Here is a 24,182-nt window from a genome sequence, read left to right on the forward strand (position 1 = left end):
CTTACAGGTCTTCTAGTCCAACTTTTGTGTGAAAAATGAGAAACTGAAACCCAAAGAGGCAACTGGTCCAAGATCATATGTCTATATAGGTGTAAATCCAAGCTAGCCATGTGCCCTTTCACCAGGACTAGACACAATGATTTCTTCCGACCATTTCAACATATATTCTTGCATAAATAGGCCAGGAAATGAAGAAAGCAAACATTCATTGAACATCTATAGATGCTTTTATATCAGCTTTTTAATCTTCTCAATAAATCTGATAGAGTCAAAACTAAGTTCAAGCCATGAAATAAAGAAAAACTGAGGATCCAAAAGGTTCAACTATTTGTCCAAACTCTCATTAAGAAACGAGAGAGCTAGATTTTCAATTCAAAGGCCCACATTCAGGAAACATCAACAAGTGATATTACCAAGTATCAGAGCCTCAACTAGCACATGTATGCAGTCAAAATGTATATACTAGGAATTTCCTTTCTAATGACAACCCCATATAACATGCAGCAAAATTCCCTTGAAATTTGAATTATATCTTCCATTGACTTGTTTTTGATACAGGCTCTTTATCTTTTGAAATCTAAAAACCATCCCCTAAGTTTTTCATTTATATCTGTTATCACTTGCCATACCTTCTATAAAACATTTATGAAGGGGAGGGGTGGAACAAGAGTAGAACTCTCTTGTGACCACCCCCAACAGAAACATTAATCTAAAATATCCACACACAAAAATACCTTCTCACACACACACACACACACACAAAAAAAAAAAAAAAGCTAAGGAAATCTGATTGGCACAGTAGTAGAAGATACATTGGAGAGGGCAGGAAGGACAGGTTTTACATTACCTGCATCATCCCTCTCAAATCCTAGGTTTTACAGCATAGAGAGAGATGTCAACCACTTGATGGAAAGAGAGGGAAGTAAGAACAGGATTTTGCATTTTACCCTACTGCCAACCTTGTTGCAGTAAAACCCAACACCAGGAAGGCTTTCATGACGCCAGTGTCCAAAGACTGACCTTATCTCAACCCCAAACTTTAGGTTTGCAATGCAAACTTGATCTCTGGTCTGTACCACCCACCACCAGGCCAACTTCAGTGGCCCCAGCATCTGGATAGCCCTCAGTGGCAGGCAGACCACAGCTTCACCAGGTTTTATGCATCCCAGTGCCACAATTTTAGTGGTCCTGACCTGCCCAAAATCTCTAGATGGGCCACAAAGGAATTCTTAAAGAAGATTGAAATTATATCGTTGTGCTAAGTTAAAACATTTGATATGAACCCATAAAATCAATAAGATGAGGAACTTCAGAAAATTCATGAATACATAAAAATTAAGCACACCCTCCAGAATAGCCAATGGGTCAGTAAAGAAAATGGAAATTTAAAATTTTTTCTAGACAAAAAATAATGAAAAACATCACATATTAAAACTCATGGAATGCAGAATAGTGGTTCTAAGAATGAAGTTTATAGCTGTAAGTATCTACATAAACAAAGAAGAAAGATCAAATAAACAACATAATGTTGTACCTTAAGGAACCAAAATAAAGAAAACAAGAGCAAGCTAAACCTAAACAGCATGAAGAAGGAAATGATATAATAAGAATCAGAGAAATTAATGAAATAGAAACTAGAAAAATAGAAAAGATCAACAAAACTTAAGAGTTGCTTATCACTTTTTTGAAAAGATAAATAAAAGTTACAAACATTTAGTTAGAAAACCAAGGAAAAAGAAGGGAGCCTCAAAGAGAAGGATGGAAAAGGGGACATTACAACTGACACAGCAGAAATAAAAGGATCACTAGAGACTATTATGACAACAAATTGGATAACTCAGAAAAAATGGATAAATTCCTTGACACACATAATCCCCAAAGATTGAATTATGAAGAAATAAAAAGTATGAACACATAAATAATAAGGAGATTGAATTGGTAATCAAAAGTCTGTTATTAAAGAAAAGCCTAGGACTAGATGTTTTCATTGTTAAAAATATACCAAACATTTAACCAAGATCTAATACCAAATGTACAAGCTATTCCAAATGACTAAAGAGGATGTAATATTTGCAAACTTATTTTATAAAGCCAGCATCACCCTGATTCCAAAGCCAGAAAAGACATTACAAAGAAAGAAAACTGGAGACCAAAAATCTTCAACAAGATGTTAGAAAGCTGAATTCATCACAATGAACCCCATTGTTGTATATAATTATAATGCACTAATACAAACATAACAAAAACAAAATGAATTGCATCCCAGGAATATAAGCATGGTTTGACATATGTAAATCAAAAAATGTGATGCATCACATTAATAAAAGACAAATCATATGATCTTAACACAGAGAAAGCACTTGAAAATTTGACGTTCTTTAAAAATCCTCAGAAAACAATACAATAAAAGCTATATATGACAAATTTACAGATAATATCATACTCAACAGGGAAAATTTGAAAGCTGTTTATATCTGGAAAAAGATAAATATACCCCATCTTATCACTTCCATTAAAAATAGTACTGGAATTCTAGCTAGAGCAGTTAGGCAACAAAAAGAAATAAAATGCATCCAAATTGGGAAAGAAGATGTTAATCTGTGCCTGTTTACATACAACATTATCTTATATATAGAAAACCCTAAAGATGCCACAGAAAATGTTAGAATTAATAATCAAATTCAGTAAAGTAGGAAGACATAAAATCAACATATAAAAATCAGCATTTCAGAAATCAAGAAAATAATCCTACTTACAATAATCCTATTTACAATAACTACAAAAAGTAAATGACTTAGTTTCCTTGGTTAATTTTTTAACTAACACATTAATGAAAGAAATGAAAATGACACTAAATAGAAAGATATCCCATGTTCATGAATGGGGAGAATATTATAAAAGTGTTTTTACCACCCAAAGCAATCCAATGCCTAGCCCTATACCAGTGACATTCTTCAAAGAAATAGAAAAAACTATCCTAAAACCAAAAAAGACCTGAAATGATAAAAGCAATCTTTTTTTTAAATTATTGATGGGTTTGTATGTATTTAATGAGATGCCGAGAATCAAACTCAGTGCCTCACACATGCTAGGCAAGCACTCTACCACTGAGCTACAACCCCAACCACCCACTGATGAATGCAATCTTGAGCAGAATAGAACAAAGCCATAGACATCATACTACTTGACTTCAAAATATTCCACAAAGCTTTAGTAACCAAAGTAGCATGTAGCATGGTATTTACATAAAAACAAACACATAGATCAATGGAACAGAATACAGAGCCCAAAAATAAATCCACAAGTTTAGCCAATCCATTTTTTTTTTAACAAAGGGGAACACACAATGGGGAAATGGTTGTGTCTTCAATAAATGGTGTTGGGAAAATTGAATATACAAATACAGAAGAATGAAATTAGACTCTTATCTCATCCATACACAGAAATGAATTCAAAATGGATTGAAGACTGATTGAAGCCTTAAATGTAAGACCTAAAACTCTGAAATGACTAGAAGAAACAGGGGGATAACTTCATGACAAGGCTTGGGCAATGATTTCTTGGTGATGACCACAAAAGTTATAGGCAACATAAGCAAAAGCAAACAAATGAAATCACACCAAACTAAAGAGCTTCTGAACAGCAAAGAAAATAATCAACAGAGAGAAAAGACAACATACAGCACTGGAGAAAGTTCTTACAAACTATATATCCACTAATATCTAAAATATAAGGAAATCAATAAGACAATAACTTGATTAAAAATGGACAAATGACCTGAATAGATGTTTCTCAAAAGAAGATATAAAATGGCCAACAGTTACATGAAAATATGCTCAATATCATTAATCATCAGATATATATGAATTAAATATGAATATGAATTAAAACGGCAATGAGACATTACTTTTGGTTATTACCAAAATATAAACGTTTTGGCAAGAATGTGGACAAAAGGGAACTCTTGCACTCTTTTAGTGAGGATGTAAATTAGTACTAGTCATAATGGAAAACCAGTATGGAAGTTCCTCATGACAAGGCTTGGGCAATTATTTCTTGGTGAAATCATTTAATAATAATATTTTTTATTATCAAAAGGCCATATGTCACTTAAGACAGAACTACCATATGATCCAGCAACCCCACTTTTGGGTATATATCCAAAGGAAATGAGATTGGTATGTTGGAGAGCTATCCATACTCCCATATTTATTACAGCATTTATTCACAATAGCCAATATATGAAATCATCCTAGATGAATGAGGAAAACATGATTTTATATTATATTATATATATATTCACACACATACACATGCTGGAATAGTATTTGACTCTATAAAAAAATAGGAAAACCTGTCACATTAAGGATGAATAGGGAGGATATTATTAAGTGACATAAACCAGGCACAGAAAGACAAATGCCACATGATGTGTCATTCATGTGTAGACTCTAAAGGAGTTGATCTCATAGAAGTGGAAAGTGTTGATTACAAGGGGCTGGAGTGACTAGGAAAGAGGGGTTAAGATGTTGCCCAGAGAATACAAAATTTCAATTAAAATGGGAAGAGTACATACATTCAAGAACCCTATTGTACAATATGGTTGCTATAGTTAATATCAATATATTCCTGAAGAATGCCGAAATAGTGGTTGTTAAATACTCTCACCACCAAAATGATAACTATGTGGGGTTGTGCGAATGTTAATTACCTAGATTTAGTCACTCCATAATATATAAAAGACTGATGTACGTGAAATATACATATAATTTTATCTGTTTTAAAATAATTTTTAAAGACAATGTTAAAATTGTAAAGATTTTATGAGGAAAGGCAGTCTAAAAGGTAACAACTGAAATGATGCACTACGTTTCAGGGTTGTTTTATTTATTTGCCATTTGGGTTTTCACATATGAAGGATTTTTTAATCAAAGTACAATTGCTTCCATTACTTAAAGTATATTTATTATTATCGAAAGGCCATATGTCACTTAAGACTGTAGCTGGCATTCTCAGGGGGTGAAAAATGCACCAATGGAATTTATTTACTTACTGTTCATTCATTGCCAGATCTAGTTTGGCCTTGACCATTCTCACTGGAGGATACTCTATTTTCCATGATTGATATGATGTTTGTTAGCCAACAATCAGAAGGGCCCAAATAGGCAAGGCAGCTATGTCCAAATACATGGAGAGTCCCACATGCTGCAGCTGCTCTCTGGGCAAGGTGATAGATTGAGACAGAGTGGCATGGCCGAGGTACAGATGGAAGAACTCAGCCGTTGCCAAAATCAGAGTTGCAAATCTGCCGCCATGTGCAAAATAGCATCAAATGTGGTCTGAAGGCTGGCAGAAAGAAAACCTTTATCTTCACAGTCTTCCATTCTCTAAGCAGAATCAGGACCTATGATGCTAGAGGGCTAGTGAATGGAGAAACCACCCTGTGTGTGTTCAGGAAAACAGAATATCCCTAAAGCTCCTTCATCAGTATATGGGACCAGAATTGATTCATCAGCAACCTTCATATCCATCACAGTTTTTACTAAAATCCAGGAAATCTCAATGCATTTTAATGATAAAATGACCAATCTCCTTCCTCCTCCCTTCTCTTCCTTCCTTCATTTTTCATACAAACATTCAGTATCAGTTAATATATTCCAGGCATTGCCAGTAACTAGATATATAAATTAGAATATACTCTTGCTCTGATTTTTTTCTCTCATTCTCCATATCTCATATTTGGTTTGAATGTTGACTGACAATACAATCTTTGTATCACTTAACATCTGTGACAGGACAGCCTTAGAACTTTCTACTGATGGACTTATTCCCTTTTGCTTCATATTCTTTGTTTAGCCTGGTATACCTTAGAGTGAATTTAGTTCTATTGTGCTTTAATGCAGATAGGTTGTGTGTAGTTGTTCTACTCACTCTTTGCTTTCTTGCCACCTTGTGTAAACAGTGCATAGCTTCACTGAATGGAGAACTTCCAGAATTTACATACCATCTTTCCTATAGAGGAAGAATGTTTTGGACTTTTGAAATGGCAGTGGTGAACAATGTTCACTTATTATTTATTCTCATGCATTCGTTATTCTCCATCCCATTTCCCTGGTTTGCTTCTTACGCATGTATAATTTCCATGACATTCTCTTATTTACAGTCACTCAACACACTACTTCTGACACAAGATGTGTTGGGATATTCCCCACCGCAAGCAATTCTCTAGCAGATACCAAGTGCTCATTCTATAGTATAACTCAATTCTGATACTCTCTTCCTGAAGATAGCACCAGATAGATCTGCTCACAGATTGAGGGCTCAGTTACAAGACTGTCCCCACTTTAAAATTAAAGAGATAGCACACTTTGTATTTAGTCCCTGGTATTTATTTATTCATAGGAATATAACAAAAATTCTGTAATTTCTGATGTATATTGGAAATTTTATCAAGTATTCATTTTCAGGGAAATTAAACCTTAAAAGTTATCTCGATCAGTAGGTTGTTTAAAGATTCATACTTTTATTTATTCAACAATATTAACTGAGCCTACTATAAACCAGGCTCTGTTCTGGGCACTATACAAGAGATGACAAATGTTCTTCCCTCAAGAATCTTACAGTCAAATGAGAGTAGCATAAAACAATCATTGCAACTAATGGGTAGATGTCAGGCTAGAGAGCTATATAATTTGCCATGGCAGCAGCAAGATGGGGTCTCCCTTTTCCTGAGGGAGCCCAGCAAAGGAATCAACAAAGTGACATTTTCCATTGGATCTAGAAATATAAATGATATAAATAATTTTTTTCTTTTTTATAGTATGATTTGTTAAGCCTGTATTTTAAAGGATCTATGTTAATATGATATGCTTAATTCATTAACATTAAGCGACTACTGTGTACTTTACATTAGGTTAGGCCCTAGGATACAACTGAATATAAATAAAACAGACAGGACATACCGTAACTAAGAAAAACAATGTGATCATTTGTGACAAGGCCTAGAAAAGAAAAACAAATTAAAAGATTAATGCACAATAAGAATAGCTCATCTGCTCTGTAAGACCAAGGAAACCTCCCAGAAGGAAATACTATTCCATTTACCTGAGCAAATGTGTGAGTTTATCCACAACTGTTCACTCAGAATAGTAATGCATATTCACAGGGACAAACAAGTTTCTTAGCATCTTATAATGAAAGAAATGGGTCTTAGAGATGAGCTTTTGAAGGTACACAAATGTTTTTACATGACAGAGCATCATTTCATTGTGAATTCTAAGGGTGTTGAGCACAAAGTATTTCTAACTCTGCACAACCATTTCTAGACATCTGCCTGATACGGTGACCCATGCTGGGTTGTTGCCTGTGAATTCTGAGTATTTCTTCTTGCCACCCAAGTTCTGACTTGCTTGGCTCTCTCTGGGCCAGTACTGAGGCACTATCTCACCTGCAGACCACCTATGGTTGACCTGTATCTTTGACCTCACTGGCCCTCCCTGGTGTACTTCTTTGATTTGGCCCCCCCGGTGCCATATTTTTCTATACATCCTTGTCCTCTCTGCTGGGGTCACTGCTGACCAGAATATTCCAAGCCCAGAAAGTCTTTTCACTTTTTACAGTATGCCAGAACTCTAAGGCATGGTCTTCAGATCTAAAGAGACCAATTTATTTAGTTAAAAACTAATTATTTTATAATATATATATTTTTAATCTGATTAAGACATCCTAATAAATTTATTATTAGACTAAATGTAACTACTAAAAATTTTTTTAAAAAATAATTATTTGGATTTTTTTAACCATCACAATCATCTAAACCTGTAAGTTTAATGACTTTTCTATTTTTAAATGGTTCTTTGTCTTCTCTTCCTTCCCCATTTTCTCTCTAATGACAGTTTGGACTATCACTGTTCATTTCAAGGTCACACCATCCAGATTTAAAATATCTCTAGGGAGGCAGATTGTGAATCAAGGAGACATGCGAAGGTCTTGCTGAGCTAGAGGACATCAGGTCCTGTGGCCTGTAAGACAGCAAGCATCCCCTAGGCCACATAAAATGTTCAATCTTATTTTCTTCCCTTATAAATAGAATTCATTTATTTATTTATTTTAGAACTAACCATTTTCTAGGTTCTGGGCAGGGAGTAGGGGAAAAATACAAATATTAATGGCCCTCAACTGGAGACTAAAGAAGTTCAGAATTTTTTTTAGGGACAAATTGTGGTTTTATCCCCTCACATGGAAAAACCTCAATAGTGTTCTGGATAGTGTTCTTGGCAGAGGAGGTGAAAGGCGCTCTTGTAAATAAAGACAGAATATTATAAATATATAACAAGCAGCAGCGTCTTCTAGCCAGGAAGTACATATGGCATTAGGAATGAAAACTGACTAGAGGAAACCTGGCTCTCCCAAAGCAGAGACATTCCTCCTACCCGGGAGGCTTGGCTTCTTTCTACATTGCCTTTGTAATGTATGTAAGACACAATCTGTCTGATTTTACAAGATCTTGTGTGTGTGTGTGTGTGTGTGTGTGTGTGTGTGTATGTTCCTACTAGATTCTGGAGGGTCTTTTATTCATCTTGGAATCTGCCTCACCAGTGTCCTGGCACAGTACTTAATAGAAATAATGATGATGACATTGATTCACTGGTTATTGATTTAACAATAACAACTTCAACTCCTCCTATAGTGCATATTATGTTCCAGGCACAGTTCTATATGATTCATATGTATAAATACAATCACCTATATGCATACATACACATACAATGTATGCATAAGTGTGTACATATGTAGATACATGTATATATGTGTGTATATATATATATTATATAAATATATATATATATATATATATATATATATATATACACTCAATTAAACCTAAAAGTATTATCTTGATTATACAGATAAGACAGCTGAGGTATAGAAAGCTTATATAGTGCATCCAAGATCATTAGAAATAGTAAGTCACAAACCCAGCTTTGAAGCCAAGAAAAACCAGCCTCACAGTTCTTCCTCACAGTTAACCACTACATTTGTACATAGTAGTGACTCAATACAAATATTTGAATTTGGACTTAATATTGAGGACACCAAAAGCAAAGTAGGTTAAATGCAGTATCCTTTAACCATAGAAAAACTCATGATGTTAAGGTATGAGGTAGAGTAGTGTAGTGAAAAGGGAGCCTCTGGCCACATTTTAGAGCTGCTTCAGACACTGTCTGAAATGTGTGGCCAAGTCCCTGAAACCCTTAGGTTCCTCACCCATAAAGGGGTGGAAAACCACTCAGAGCTGATTCCAGTTTTGAAATTTTAATTTCTGTTACCCCTGTGCCTTTTCATAATGTTAACATCTGTATACATCTAATCAGTCCATAGTGGCAAGAGAAAATAAGGCATGGGAATTTGTACAACATTGATGAATTCTCTCTGAAATCACAGATCTATGGAAAGAAAGAAAAATATCAATAAAATCATTCTTCTGGAGAAGTGTTGAAATTATGATTAGGAAAATCAAAATGGTGGGTAACATACTGAGAAGTGTAGAAGGTTTGGATCAGTGTCAGTTGACCTGGATACCAGTCCCAGTGCTCCCTTGTGCCATCTGTATGTTTTGGAGGGTCAATTACTTTGCTTTCCTGGTGAGGAACAAAAGCTCAGTAAAGATAATTACACCTACACTAGGTTATCTTGTGAGCATGTAACTGTGCTAAAAAGTGCCCGACATCCAGTATTCAATAGGTGGGGGTAATTATTAAGTTTTATTCTTCATTGATGGATCTCAGGCTTCAGTTATGGCAGTGTCAGCATTTGCTAAAACTTGCCCCATGCCAATTCCTTGTTTCAAATAAGAACATACTGTTCTGAGTGCTATAAGGATAGTTTTAAAAATGTAGGCTGTGGATTTTGCCATCAAGGAGCTTATAACCATGTAAGGGTATTATGATTTAAATGGTAACATATTATTTCAAGGTAAGAGATAAGTACCATATCAAGAAGTGACAACCTTTTCAGAGTAGGAGAAATGTATCAGGCAAACATGATGATCAAACAAGGATTTATAATGTAAATGGTGATAGTTCTTTTAAATTATGAAGTAATAATTTATTGTGATATGTGTATATAATGCCTACTTGGGCACATTGGCTGTGTGAATCATTTTTCATTATTGCAATGCACACACTGAGTTAAAAATCCAATTCCAACATAATCCTTATCATAAATTCTATCACAATTTGTTATTTTAATGTTTTATATGACCTTAGACTTTAATATTATGTCCTGGACTCTGAAATTATCAAATATTACTTTCTCTAATTCTTTTGAAGAATTAAATGTAAACTACTATCTAACTTCCCACCTCTCTAACCTAGTATCTTTTTAAAAAATTATGAATCCTCAAAACAACTCTCTAGCTTGACATTTCTTAAACATTCCTTCCCCAGATTTTTATTGGTGAGATATCCATGTATTTCATAAAGTCAACAAGGGAATCCCTGATTGCCCAGGAGAAAACAATTTTGACTGGAGAATGCTGTTACCTGAACCCCTTAGTCCGAAGGATCATCAGATTCATAGGTGAGTACAGGAGCCTGCTGGGCCAGCCCTTGTGTATAGGTAAAACTTATTAAACTTGAACACATTTGGTAAAACAATCTAAGCTATGGAACTTTCAACTAAAAGCAAGGGCTGCTTTGGGACTATCCAGGAAGGATAGAAATGGAGTCTTCCCCTGGTGCCAAGTTGAATCTTTGACCCATGAAATAAAGTGGCACTTATTGTCTTAGAAATAAATGGTTTAAAAGTTGTTTTGCCCCATACAACATTTATCTGAATTCTCCATGAACATATATTTTAATATTGATTGGATATTGACATATACCCATTAGATGGGTGAGGCAACAGGCAGAAGAGGGAACACCAATAAAATGAATTTAGAAATAATCAAACTTCCTGATTAAGATTTTCTATCCACTGGGTTTTTTTTTAAATGTGGGAAATTTAACAAAGGGTTAAAATCGAATCCACCAAGGTCTTGAAAACAATGCCTTCTCAAAGTTGGAAAGAAATACTTTTATTAGTGTTTATGAGAAGAAATAATTTTTAAAAATGTTCTATATTCCTCCCTCTAGGACTTTTATTTAAAAAATCCCAGGGTGCTTTGGTAATGATCATACATATGGGAATATATATATGAGCAGGTAGAAATAAAGGTATTTCAGAATTCCTACAAAATAAATACTCAATAAATGATAATTATTATTGTGTTCTAATGAAATCTGGCAATTATCTACTGGTTGGATCTTCCTGGGAGCCACAGTAAAACTCCCAAGCTGTAAACATGTCTGGTGTTAAACAAACCAAGGTGCCATTTGGGACATATAGAACTGAGACCAGATATACAGTATATATACAACCCTTTGGGTAATCATTATTTCCACCCCCACCCCACTGTTTTCCATTATTGTAGGAAAGGGTTAAATGCCCTCAGTCATGAGCAGATGACCACACCAAAACCAAATATACAGTAATGTCTCCAAATGAAACGAAAATGAGCAAAGTAGTAGAGTGGGAAGTCCAAGAAAATCTAATGTAGAAGAAACAACCCTTAACATTAAAATAGTCCTAAGAATTGACTAATGATATTTTCTGAAAAGTTTTTGCATACTATGGAGGATTGCAATTGGCTCATTGTGATACCCTGATCAAAATGATGCCACTTCTGTCTAGGTTACCCATTTCAAACCATGGCTCCTTTCAAAATGTCCAGAGTCAGATCGCTTACCACCAAAGTGGCTAGATAACAAATCATCCATGGGGAAGAAAAGGAGAGAAGAGAATATTTATTATACCGAATGCTGAACTAGACAATTTATACACATTATTTTGTTTACTCCCCGCACAACATCCTGTAAGATATTTTATGGTTCTCATTGTACATATGAAGAATCTGGTAGAAAATGAGGTATAGTAATTTCTCCCAAGGAATGTATGTGTCCATGGATGCATATGCATGTACATAATTCATTAAAGAAAGCAGATTGCACTCACCATCTGATGTGCTTCCTGCACATGTAATTAAACAAGTTATTCAGAGGGTTATTAGATTAGAATTAAATAGAAATTATCTTTAGAAAGTCATTGATATTTTTCCTTGGCAAAGAAAAATCACACCCTAGCTGGAAACAGGGTCCAAAGAATAAAAATTTTAACTGGCATTTGATTTGCCATTTATATAGGCCTGTATGTTTAGCCAGAGCAAGTCTGTTCACTGAGGATTCAGAGACCCTAATTACCCCAAAATGAACCCTCCGGGTTGCCTATTGGGGTGCACTACCCTCCCACACAAACAATGCATTGAGCAGAGTTTCAGGACCATCAAGGTTAAATAGAAATTTGTCACCTTGGAGGAACATCAAATTCCCATATTCATAATTGATGACACATTTGTCCTTTGGGGTCTATTGTATACTAATAGAAAGCTGAATGCAGAAAGCCCAAAGCAGCGACATTCAAATAGATCAGTTAGAAATCAGCATCATGAAATGATGCTCATAAGAAAGGGATGCTAGAGTAGAGGGATAGCCAGCAGGTAGCATCAACCCTGGGGAAGAAAAAACAGCACTGGAAGGCAAGGAGCATTGATGGGTAAAAAGTTATTTGCTTAATGTTTTTCCTCTTGTTTTATGACAAGAAGATCTGCCTGATTGCTAGTGTAGAAAACCTGGGAGACACCTAAGCCATCTGGGAAGTTGTTATAAATGCAAATTCTGAGGCCTCATCCCATACCTACTGAATCAAAAACTCTGGGGATTGAGCCTGATAATGTGTTTTAACAAGTTTCCAGGTGATTCTGATGCACACTAAAGTTTGAAAAACACTGAATCAGGCCATTAAAACTTCTTGCCCTTTTAAGCAATCCTCCTACATTTTGTCCTGTGACTTAGTTCCATTCACACCAACCCCACAAAAATACCATGCATTGCTCCTCTTGCAGCCATTGATCTTTCTTAAGCAAAAATTTAGATATCATTCCTCTGTCTAAAACTTTTCAATGTATTCCTGGTATTCCATTGCCACACCCTTACCACAAAATCTGGCCAGATCCTACTCATCCTACTTAAACATTACCTGTTTGCCCATACAGACAGCTAGCTACCTCATCTTCCAGGCCCCCAGAGATCCTTGCACCTACATTGTTTATAAGTACCTACCACATTAGTATGCATAATTAAGCCTATTATTCCTAATAATTTGAAATCCCTTAGAGAACAGGGACTGTATATTCTTCACTCTCTAACAATAGCATATAGAAGTGTGCCTGGCACATAGATTTTTAATAAATATAAGGTTTTACTTTGTATTTTTTGAACAAGCAAAGAGCAGCTGTTAAATGTTGATTTTTAAATATTCACTTGCCTCCTTTTTTAATTACCTTTATTACCAATCTTCAACTAACTTCTAGGAAATTAAAATGCACAAATAAGGCAGTTTTCTAAGGGAAGGCCTGAAGTCTACTCTGATTTTTTTTATATAGGAGGGTCAGAGTAGAAGGATGGGAAAGGGTCTCTCAAGGACAACTTAGTATTTCTGGGTGACTACAGATTGATTTTTCTTCATAGAAGGAAGAAAATGTACTATACGGAATAAAGACCCTTTAAATGGAAATGTTTCCTTTGGCAGAAATTACTATAAAAAAATAAGGTGGTAATCAAAATGTATATTAGGGATGTTATTGTAAAGAGCTTAATAGTCTATTTTTCTAGCCCAGTAGCCACCAAAATACATACTATGCAATTGGCATTGGAAAATGACAACTATTTCAGATAACTATTCTAATTAAGTTGAAATGGCATGACTTTTCTCTTGCAGTTTACATAATTATTCTAGAATCCATTACAAATAGTTTTTCCCAACAAATACAATCAGCTTCACAATGCAAAAAAAGACCAATGGATTAGCAAAATACTTTTAAAGAAAATAATGTTTTATGCTGCCAAGGATAAAGAAAAAAAAAAAAACAACCTGGGATTCTAATACAGTTCTGGTAAGATAAGTTGATATGCCCTTTCTGTATTACAATTTGAGAATGTATTTCAATAGCCTTAAAGACAATTTTTTTAGTTTCAAATAATGTATCCTATGGAAACAGAGATGTAAATTAATTGTATGAATTAAAATCTTGTTATAAAAATCAAAAATATCTAGTACAATTTTTAAAAAAATAATGCTGCCAACATAAGTTGCAACCTCAAAAAATGGTATTAAGAATGTATAATGGAAGGAGAATATTCTGTTATAATGTTAGTCAAATTTTCCTATAATTATTCCTAAACATAAGAAGGATACATCATTAAATAACTGTATGTTTGTGTGTTCCACAGAAGAGAGACTTAAGGGCTGTACGCTAAAAGTTAACTTATTATTTCTGAGTTTTAGAATAATGAGTGAACATTTATTTTCCAGATAATGTGAAATTTTTCTTTTTCATTATTTTATAATTTCTATTTTTTAAATGATGAATATGTATAATTTTAAATATCAAAAAAAATCTAAATATTAATAAAATAAAAATGGTAGGTGATAAGATAAAGACTTTCAGCTCTCCAGAAAGACGGTCAAGTTCTCTAATAGAATCTTCAGTGTCAGAAAGAGAGCTAAAAGTGGCACCTGGGCTCTCACATTCTTGTCCTGGACTTGAAGGGATAGCCCTGCCTCACCTCAAAGTTCCAAAATAAATTTTAAGTGGTAAAATGGAAAGAAAAGCTAAATTAAAGAGAAAACATTCAAGTTAAGCCCTCTGTTAGCAAATGCTAATTGTCTTAATCCTGACTGAATTCCTCTGATTCACAAATCCAACAATAAGTACACCTAAGATTTGCATTAAAAGGACACCTCTTCAGCCATATTTAAAATATGTTAAAATCCTCTTCTAAACCATTGGGTCTTCTTACATTATGTTTACATGGATGGGAAGGGAGGAAAGGGACTGACTCAAGTAACAAACTCAACCAACATTTCTAAAAAAACAAATGTCAAGTTACTGACATGTACTTAGACTACTTTCCCTTCTTATTCCATTTCAATACACTTGCTGGCAATACCAATCTGCAGATTTAAGTTCTCAGGAGAGATGAACTGGCATTCCCTTTCCAGCAGTAAAGACTTAAATAAGAAAGTCATTTTTTTCCAAAAACTTATGAAGTTCAGTTAAATTCTGTTCATTCAAATATACTTGAATAAACCTATTCTTGTAAATGACAATTATTAACCAATAACTGATTTAATATCAAAAGGTAATGAATTGAAAGCATTAGAATTTGATGAGGGTTTTTTTTTTTTGGTGTGTTTGCCATATAGAAGGATCTATTAACACCTAAAATAATCTGTCATCCAGAAGCTATTTATTATGGCCTTTTCATTTGAGACCCCAGAGTTGTTCCATTGTTACTTCGAATAAAAATTTGATTAAATACTAAGCAAATTCTTTGCCATTTAGGTCAGTCCAAGGATTAGGTAGCACTGGACAGAACAGAAAATGCCATGGTAAACAGTTAATTCATGTAACACTAATTAATTGCCATAAATTAAGTGTGGTCTAAATGAAGCATGAATATTTTAAATGCAATTTCAAAGGTCATGATGTTTTACGGTTGTAAGAATGGATGCCCTGAGACAAGCTTAATGTCAGCCTTTTAGAGAACTAGAAAATCCTTTCCACTGTTGAAAGTCATTTAAATTTACTTTATCTGAAAGAGATTTTATTTGATTCAATCAGTTTATTTCTACCCTTGCATTAGTATTTATAATTAAAATATAGGCATAGGCGAGGGGCTGGTCTTGCCATTCAATCTTCAACCAATAATTTATTGAGCACCTACTTTTATGCTAGGCACTCATTAATATATTGAGAATATATTAGTCAACCAAATAGAATGTAAACTCAACAAGGAAAAATTTCTAACAGGGGATGCCTGACAGTAAACAAATTATAGTGTCTTGTTAGAAGACATGTGCTACAGAGAAAAATAACCAGAGAAATAAAATAGGGAGTTTGTGGGGGCAGATTTGCCATTTTAAGTGGGGAGAGGAGACTGTCATACAATGAGAATTATCTAGAAGTTGACAGTGACTTGATAGCAAGATAGGGATGCTCCCAACCAACTAGCTGCCCAGGGAAGTAGGCCAACTCCAAGAGCTCACTGAATAGGTTTTCCCCGCCTAGGGAGTCTAAACCCAAGCCACAGTATCTGCATCATGAGTATAGACCATAAAAGAAAAATGTGAAGCAGAAGGCAGGACAAGGGCCTATCAACAGATGGAGATATTTCTAGAACTCAGCAATATTAGTCAGTTGAAGTTCTGGAACATAAATCAGGAGGAGAGAACCAGGAAGGATCTTAGGGGGGAAAGAAACAGAACCCCAGTTTCTAGACCCTGTGAGCAGCCAACCCACCAGAAATTTGAGCCTAAGGCATTTGGTGCTTCCCATTTTGGGTGGGGTTCAAGTACACAGGGGAGAAAGGATGCTAAAACTGGGAGGCATGATTGGTTTAAAAGACTAGCCAGGGAGCAACCTCTGCTCAGGTCTCAAGAAGCTGTGATGAGGCTGTTTTGTATTGCTCTGTTCAGAGCAGAAAATGAATCTCTTCCCTTTTGAATGTCATTTTCAGTGAACCAGATTGTTACAGAACTGGAATAGATGACTAGCCCAGGATCCTAGAGCTTACCCTAATTATCAAGGGGAATGTTACTGAATCGTATGAGACTTTATTGATCCTTTTCTGAGGATCCTCCCCAGAACCAGTACTTAGAAGCTGGGCTCAAAAGGTCTCTAGCACTTCACAGTTTAGCCAATGCAAATTCTTGGCACTTAATTGCCATGAATCCATGTTCCTCACCCTCACCACTATTGACACTTCAGCCCATATAATTATTTTTTGTATAGGAGTAGAGTACTGTCCTTTGTGCACTGTAGGGTGTTTAGCAGCATCTTTGACCTCCACAAACCAGATGCCAATAGCATCTCCTCCGCCACTAATGTCAATCAAAATGTCCTCAATCATTGCAAAATGTCCCCTGGGAACAAGATCACCTTTAGTTAAGAACTACTGATAAAGATTTTAAGAAAACAAGTTTAGTTTAAAGATTTTCCCAAAAGTTCTGAATATTTTTTGCTCTACAAAATAGTTCATAACAAAATTATGCACAGTGAGGTGCCAAAGTACTATCTGAACTTCTAAAATGACTTTCAACAGTTAGTAAAGGGTAGTTTCAAAGCTTTCTATAATAATAAAAAACATCAATGTGTATTTTAGAAACTACTTAAATTATTACATTAGAACATAATAAAAGTGACTGGAAATGATCCATTCACAGGGCAATAGCATTATACTAGTGTCTTTTAAACACTAACATGGCTGGCAGCCCCCTGGCATGGTGGTGGTAGGGTCATGCAAGTCTCGAGGTGGGAATGGGGTTGGACTCAGATGGCCAGCTTCAGCATTATAAAATTATGAACACAGAATCAGAAAGGGCGTATTTGAGGAATTATGGAAGCACTCTGAAAATGCACACTTTGATATTCCTGTTTTTAGATTGCTTGGTAGGTACCACTTGTCTGTCTCCACATTTGGTTTGTATCCAGGACATACTTTCTGGACTCCTGTGCATCCACATTCTCCATATATTTTAAAGTTATCATTGCTTCTGGCAAATTTTTAGGGGTTTTCTTCTCTACCAATCAGAGTTTGGACCCACGCTACCTAACAAAATTAAGGAGCAGATACTTGGAAACTAACAAGGGGTGACAGATATTTGAGAGGGAAAACACCAAAGAGCTATCCTGCAAAAGTGCAAAGAAAGGAGACATTCTTCTTGAGTTAAAACTATGTTAAGAAATTATGTAATTTTATGCTTTGGGGGCAGAAGAAGTACATCTTTTATTTGGTTATCAGGGCATTTAAAAAAAAAACAGCTGACCCCATTGTAAAAGGTGCTTTATTAATGCAAAGGATGAATAACAAATGATGTTAAATATTTGTCTTAAGTGTTGAGAATGATGTTTTCTTAACTCTTTCATCAGTTTTTGGAAATAATTTTATGACTAATTTATAACTAGTTCCTTCAATTGTAATAGTAACTATTATCTACTTATAGCTTATAATTTATGAGTTGTTTTTATCAGTTTCCCATGATCTGAATAAGAACTTTGTAACGTAGGTACCATTTAAAACCCATTTTGGAAGGAAAAGCCAAAGTAACAGGCATGTTCCTACAATTTACAGTGAGTGACCATGATACAGAAAAATCAGCAGACTAGAACTTTTTATGATTTAGATTCTTAGGCAGAAATTTCAAGTTCAAGGTCAGCCTTAGCAATTTAGGTAGGCCCTATTTCACATTTTTTTTTTAAAGGGCTGAGGATGTGACTCAGTAATTAAGCACTCCTGAGTTCAATCCTAGTAAATAAAAATAAAAGATTCAGAGGACACCACAGTAGTAAAATCAAGTTACCCTTCCACCTTGGTTCCACAGATGGGGAAGGGATTCTCCCCTTTGCACACCTAAGAATGAAAGATAGAGTCTAAGCAAACTATCAGTGTGGAGGCTGCAATCCTAGCTATTGCAAAGTTTCACAAGCTTCACAGGTTTGTGGCCCACTTAAATAAGTAACATGGAATCTGCTCAGTAGCCTTGCTTTGGAAAAGAATCTCTCATCTCTCAGTGAACTTCCAGTGCTATATCCAGGAGCCATCATGAGAAGTGAGTTATTACCTGAATTTAAACATTTCTAGAGGTCAAAACCCACTGCGTATTCACATCTCTGGGACTCCATAGACATTCCACTGCACTGGTTAGAAGGGTTTAAACCCAACTTGGCCCAATAAAGTGACTGTCACCTAAGTCTGACAGGTTCCCTGAATTGTAGGAGAGGCATTGTGACACAAAAGGGAACAAAGGACATCACCCTTGAGAGCCAGGAGATATACTGCTTGCTTGCCCTTTGAAACTAAGGATGTGGCCAGTGATGTGTGAACTCCTGCTTGTGCCAGGACTAAAGGCAGATACCCATGCTGCTTCTGATACACCTCCCTCCTGTACCGTTTTCTGGCTCCTGATAGTAAGAAAACATCATGGTTTTACTGCTGCCCTGCCTATAGGGGCATGCTGAGGTAGCCTTGAGCAACACTCTTTCACTAGCGATTGCCCTGTCCCTGGGCACACAAAGCTGTGGAGGCTGACATCTCACACCTGGAGTACTGCCATAGAAGCTGCAGAGAGGGACACCACAGTTCCTGTTGCCACCCAACCTATGCATTTTCCACTGTGAGTCATTGCAGTGATGTCAGGACTAGGTGTGAGTGACACAGAGTAGGTGCTGAATAGTTCTGCCACTATCTTTCCTTGCACAGTGTCTGGGCCTATCCCACTGACTGATTAAAGGACAAGCGCTTCAGATCCCTCAGCACTGCTGATGCTGCTGGTACCAGAAGGCCTTCTTAGTTGCAAAGCTAGCATGTGGGTACCTGTGGCACCTCTATCACCCAATAGGTGCCACCACTTCTTTAAGAACAGCCACACAGGGAGCAACCCCATACTCATTGCTGTCTATACCACCTGCCTACACTGCTAAGAACTGCTAGAATATTCCCACTCTTGCATAGACCTCAGAAAACATAAGTCTGACTCCAATATGATAATGAACTTTGCCCAAATTCACTAATCATAGCCAAGGAAACGACAGGGAAACTACATCATGGCGCCCAGCTAGAATTAAAGTCAACATTACATAACAAACTAACATCCCAAGACACATCTTCAGGAGAAAGCTGTTTACTAAGAAGGCCATCCCATAAAAGTCGTAGAGATTTCTGATCCACCAAATGTGCAAATCTCAATGTAGCAATACAAGAAATATGAAAGAACATCATAAATAATTTAAAAGAATGATTATTAAAAAGCTTAATGAGATCTATGAGAATACAGATAATCAGCTAAATGAGCTTAGGAAGAAAATTCAGGATATAAATAGGAAATTCAGCAAAAAGAGATTTGGAAAAAGAGCCAAACATAAATCTTGGAAATGAAATCAGTCAAAAAAAATATACTGTAGGGGTAAGGGTTGTGGCTCAGTAGTAGAGCACTCACCTAGCATGTGTGAGACACTGTATTCAATCCTGAGCACCACATAAAAATAAATAAACAAAATAAAGGTATTAAGTCCAACTACAACTAAAAAAATTATTTTATATATTATATATATATATATATATATATATATATATATATATATATATATATAAAATTTGTCCCAACAACAAACATTTTAAACAAGCAGAAGAAACAATATATGAAGACAGGTTTTAAAAATAATATATTCAGACCAAAAAAAAAAAGAAAGAAAGAAAGAAAGAAAAAGTTGAGAGCACTTAAATATCTTCATTTTGAATACCTGAAGGTGAGAAGATAAAGGTTAAGGGCATAGAAAACCTATTCACTGAAATAATAGCAGAAAACTTCCCTAATTTAGGTAGATTATGAACAACTTTGTATAGGAGGCTTATAGAGCCCCAAATAGACATGACCAGAAAAGATCTTCCCCATAGCATATCATAGGCAAACTATCAAAAGTATAAAACAGAGAAAGAATTTTAAACTCTGCAAAAGAAAAGCACCAAGTTACATTCAAGAGCATTCCCACTATACTAACAAAAAATTCTTAGTGGAAAAACTACAAGACTTGAAGGAAATAGAATGATGTATTTCAAGTCCTGAAAGAAAAATATTGCTGACTAAGGTTGCTGTACCCACCGAGGCTATATTTAAGAAATGAAGAAGAAATAAAGACCTTCCAGGATTAGCAAAGACTGAGACAATTCATCACCACCAGGCCAACCTTACAAAAGATGCTTGAAGCCTATATTCAGAAGTGAAGAAAAAGATAACTATTATCATGAAAGCATGTGTAAGTATAAATCCCACTAGAATAATTATTCAAAAAGAAAAGAAACAAATGCTATCAATGTGGTAAATCATCAAACCATAAAGATGAACAGAAAGAAAATAACCAAGAATATTTCAAACAACTGGAAGAAAATCACCAAAACCATAAGAATAATTATCTTGTATGTAAACAAACTAAATTCTCCAATTAAAAGACATAGACTAGCTGAATGGATTTAAAAAACAAAAACAACAATGTGCTGCCTGCAAGAAACTCACTTCACAAGGAACGGTAAACAGATAAAGTGAAAGGATGGAAAGTGATATTCTAAGCAAATTAAAAAAATATAAGTTAAGCAGGAATAGTTACACTTGTATTTGGCAAAATAGAGTTTAAGACAAAAACTATAAAAGAGACAAAAAAGGTCACTATATAATAACCAAGGAATCCATTCAATAGGACAATGTAACAATTATAAATCTGTATACACCTAATATAACAGCACACAATTTAAAAAAAAAAAAACATGTACTATTAGACCAAAAGGGAGACATAGATCTCAATACAATATTGGGGAGATTTTAGCACATACTTTCATCAATGAGCAGATTATCCAGATCAAAAAAAGAAAGAAACATCAGATTTAAACTGAACTATAAATCAAATAGACTTGACAGACATCTACAGAATATTCTCTCCAACAACTGCAGACTATGTTCTTTTCATCCATACATGGAACTTATGCCTCAAAACATTCTTAAAGGATTCAAAAAAATTGAAAATTGAAATCTTATCCTGTATCTTTTCTGATCACATGGGATAGAAACAAAAATTAAGATCAAAATAATCCTAGAAGTTATACATGTGCATGGAAATAACACATTCTTGAATGAACACGAGTCATCAAGGAAGTCAGAAGAGAAATTTAAAAATTTATTGGAACAAATGAAAATGGCAGCAACATATCCAAAGTTATGGAATATAACAAAAGCAGTACTAAGAGGGAAGTTTATAGCAAAGAATGCCTACATTTTAAAAAATGAGAAAGATTTCAAATAAATAACCTAATGATGCAATGTTTTAGCAAAGCAAGAACAAATCAAACCCAAAATTGGCAGAAGAAATAATAGAATGGAAATAAATTAAGTGTAGACTAAAAGAAATAGTACAAAAGATCAATGAAACAAAAAATAAATGGCTCTTTGAGAAGATAAAATTGGCAAACCTTTAGCTAGACAAACCAAGAAAAAAAAAAAGAGACGGCCCACATAAGTAAAATTTGTCATTAAAAAGAATACATTACAAGCAATACCACAAAAATACAAACTATCACTAGGAATTATTCTGAAAAACTATGTTAATAAATTGGAGAATATAAAAGACATAGAAAAAATTTTGGACACACATGACCTATCGAAACTGCACCACAAAGACACAGAAAACCTGAATAGAGAAATAACAAGTAATGAGATTGAATCATAACAAAAATTTCCTAAGAAAGATGGGACTAGAAGAATTCATTGCCAAAGTTTATTTAAACTTTAAATCTATAGTTTCTTAAAAGGGAAGAAACCCTTCTGAACTCATTCTATGAGGCCAGCATTACCCTGTTACAAAAACTTGTAAAGAAAACTACAGACACAGATGCAAAAATTCTCAACAAAATTCTAGCAAATTGAATTCAAGAATACATCAAAAGGATCATTCAACACGATAAAGTTCATTTCATTCCAGGGATGCAAAAATGGTTCAACATATGAAAAAAATCAATAAACCTAATTACATCAACAAAATGAAAGAAAAATCATATGATTATCTCAATAAACACAGAAAATGGCATTTGATAAAATTCAATATCCCTTTAAGTAAAGGCACTGAACAAAGTAGGTATACATGGATCATACCTCAACATAATAAGGCTATGCATGACAAACCTACAGTCAACATCATACTGAATAAGGAAAAGCTGAAAACTTGTCCTAATATTAGGAACAAGATAAGAGCATGCACTCTCATCATTCTGGTTCAATATTGTACTAGAGGTTTTATCCAACACAATTAGGCAAAATAAAGAAGCAAAAGGCATACAAATAGGGGAGGCTTCAAATGATCCTTTAGGCTTTTTCTATGTATTAAATAATATATAAAGTCTCCACCAAACGACTATTAAAGCCAATTAAAAAAATCAATAAGGTATCAGGATACAGAATCAATGGGCAAAAAGCTGTATGTTTTCTATACACCAATAACAAAGAAAGAAATCATGAAAGCAAGCCCATTCACCATAGCCACACAAAAAATAAAATACCTAGGAATAAAAACCAAGAAAGTAAAAGACTTCTATAATGAAAAATACAAAACACTAATGAAATAAATTTTTGAAGAACCCCAACAGAGAGAGAGAGAGAGAGAGAGAGAGAGAGAGAGAGAGAGAGAGAGAGAGAGAGAGGGAGGGAGGGAGAGAGAGAGAGACTTTCCATGTTGATGGATTGGGAAAAAATTAATGTTGTTAAAATAATCCCTAATAGTGGTAGCGTGGTGCATACCTGTAATCCCAGCAGGAAAATTGAAAGTTCAAGGTCAGCCTCTGCAACTTAACAAGATCTTATCTCAAATTAAAAAAATAAAAAAAGAATCAGGGATATGGCTCATTGGTAAAGCATCCCTGGGTTCAATTCTCAGCACCAGAAAAAAAAATTTAAATATACATACTACCCAAAGATATAGATTCAACATAGTCCCTATTAAAATTCTACTAATGAAATGGAACAAATTATGTTATGTGAATATATAATATGTAACAATGAAGCCCAATATTATGTATAATTATAATGCCTCAATTAAAAAATACAAAAATATGAATGAGATTCTTCATAGAACTAGAAAAACATGATACTAAAATTCATATGAAAGTACAAAAATCCCCAAATATTACTCAGCTTTAAAGAAGGGTGAAATTATGACATTTGCCAGTAAATGGATGGAGTTGAGAATATCATGCTAAGTGAAATAAGCCAATCCAAAGAAACCAAAGGCCAAATGTTTTCTCTAATATGCAGATGCTAATTCACAATAAGGTGGGAGGCACTAGAGAATATATTACGGGGAAGTGATGGGAGGGGAGGGAAGAGGATGTAGGGATAGGAAAGATAGTAGATAGTAGAATTAAACAGACATTATTACTTTATGTTTTTTTTACTTTATGTTTATATGTGACTACATGACCAATATA

General features: G+C 34.8%; 1 protein-coding gene across 4 annotated transcripts in view; it reads left to right on the forward strand.

Annotated features, from left to right (window-relative positions):
* The window catches only part of Plppr1 (phospholipid phosphatase related 1), a 281,312-nt gene that overhangs the window by 231,644 nt on the left and 25,486 nt on the right, over positions 1–24,182 (forward strand). For all 4 annotated transcript variants that reach the window (XM_078047886.1, XM_078047884.1, XM_078047883.1 and 1 more), the window contains one exon: positions 10,449–10,581. In XM_078047886.1, coding sequence (XP_077904012.1) covers positions 10,449–10,581 — 133 coding nt within the window. The remainder of the gene's footprint in view (positions 1–10,448; positions 10,582–24,182) is intronic.

The sequence above is a fragment of the Ictidomys tridecemlineatus genome, chromosome 4, assembly GCF_052094955.1.
Source record: "Ictidomys tridecemlineatus isolate mIctTri1 chromosome 4, mIctTri1.hap1, whole genome shotgun sequence".
Lineage (NCBI taxonomy): Eukaryota > Metazoa > Chordata > Mammalia > Rodentia > Sciuridae > Ictidomys > Ictidomys tridecemlineatus.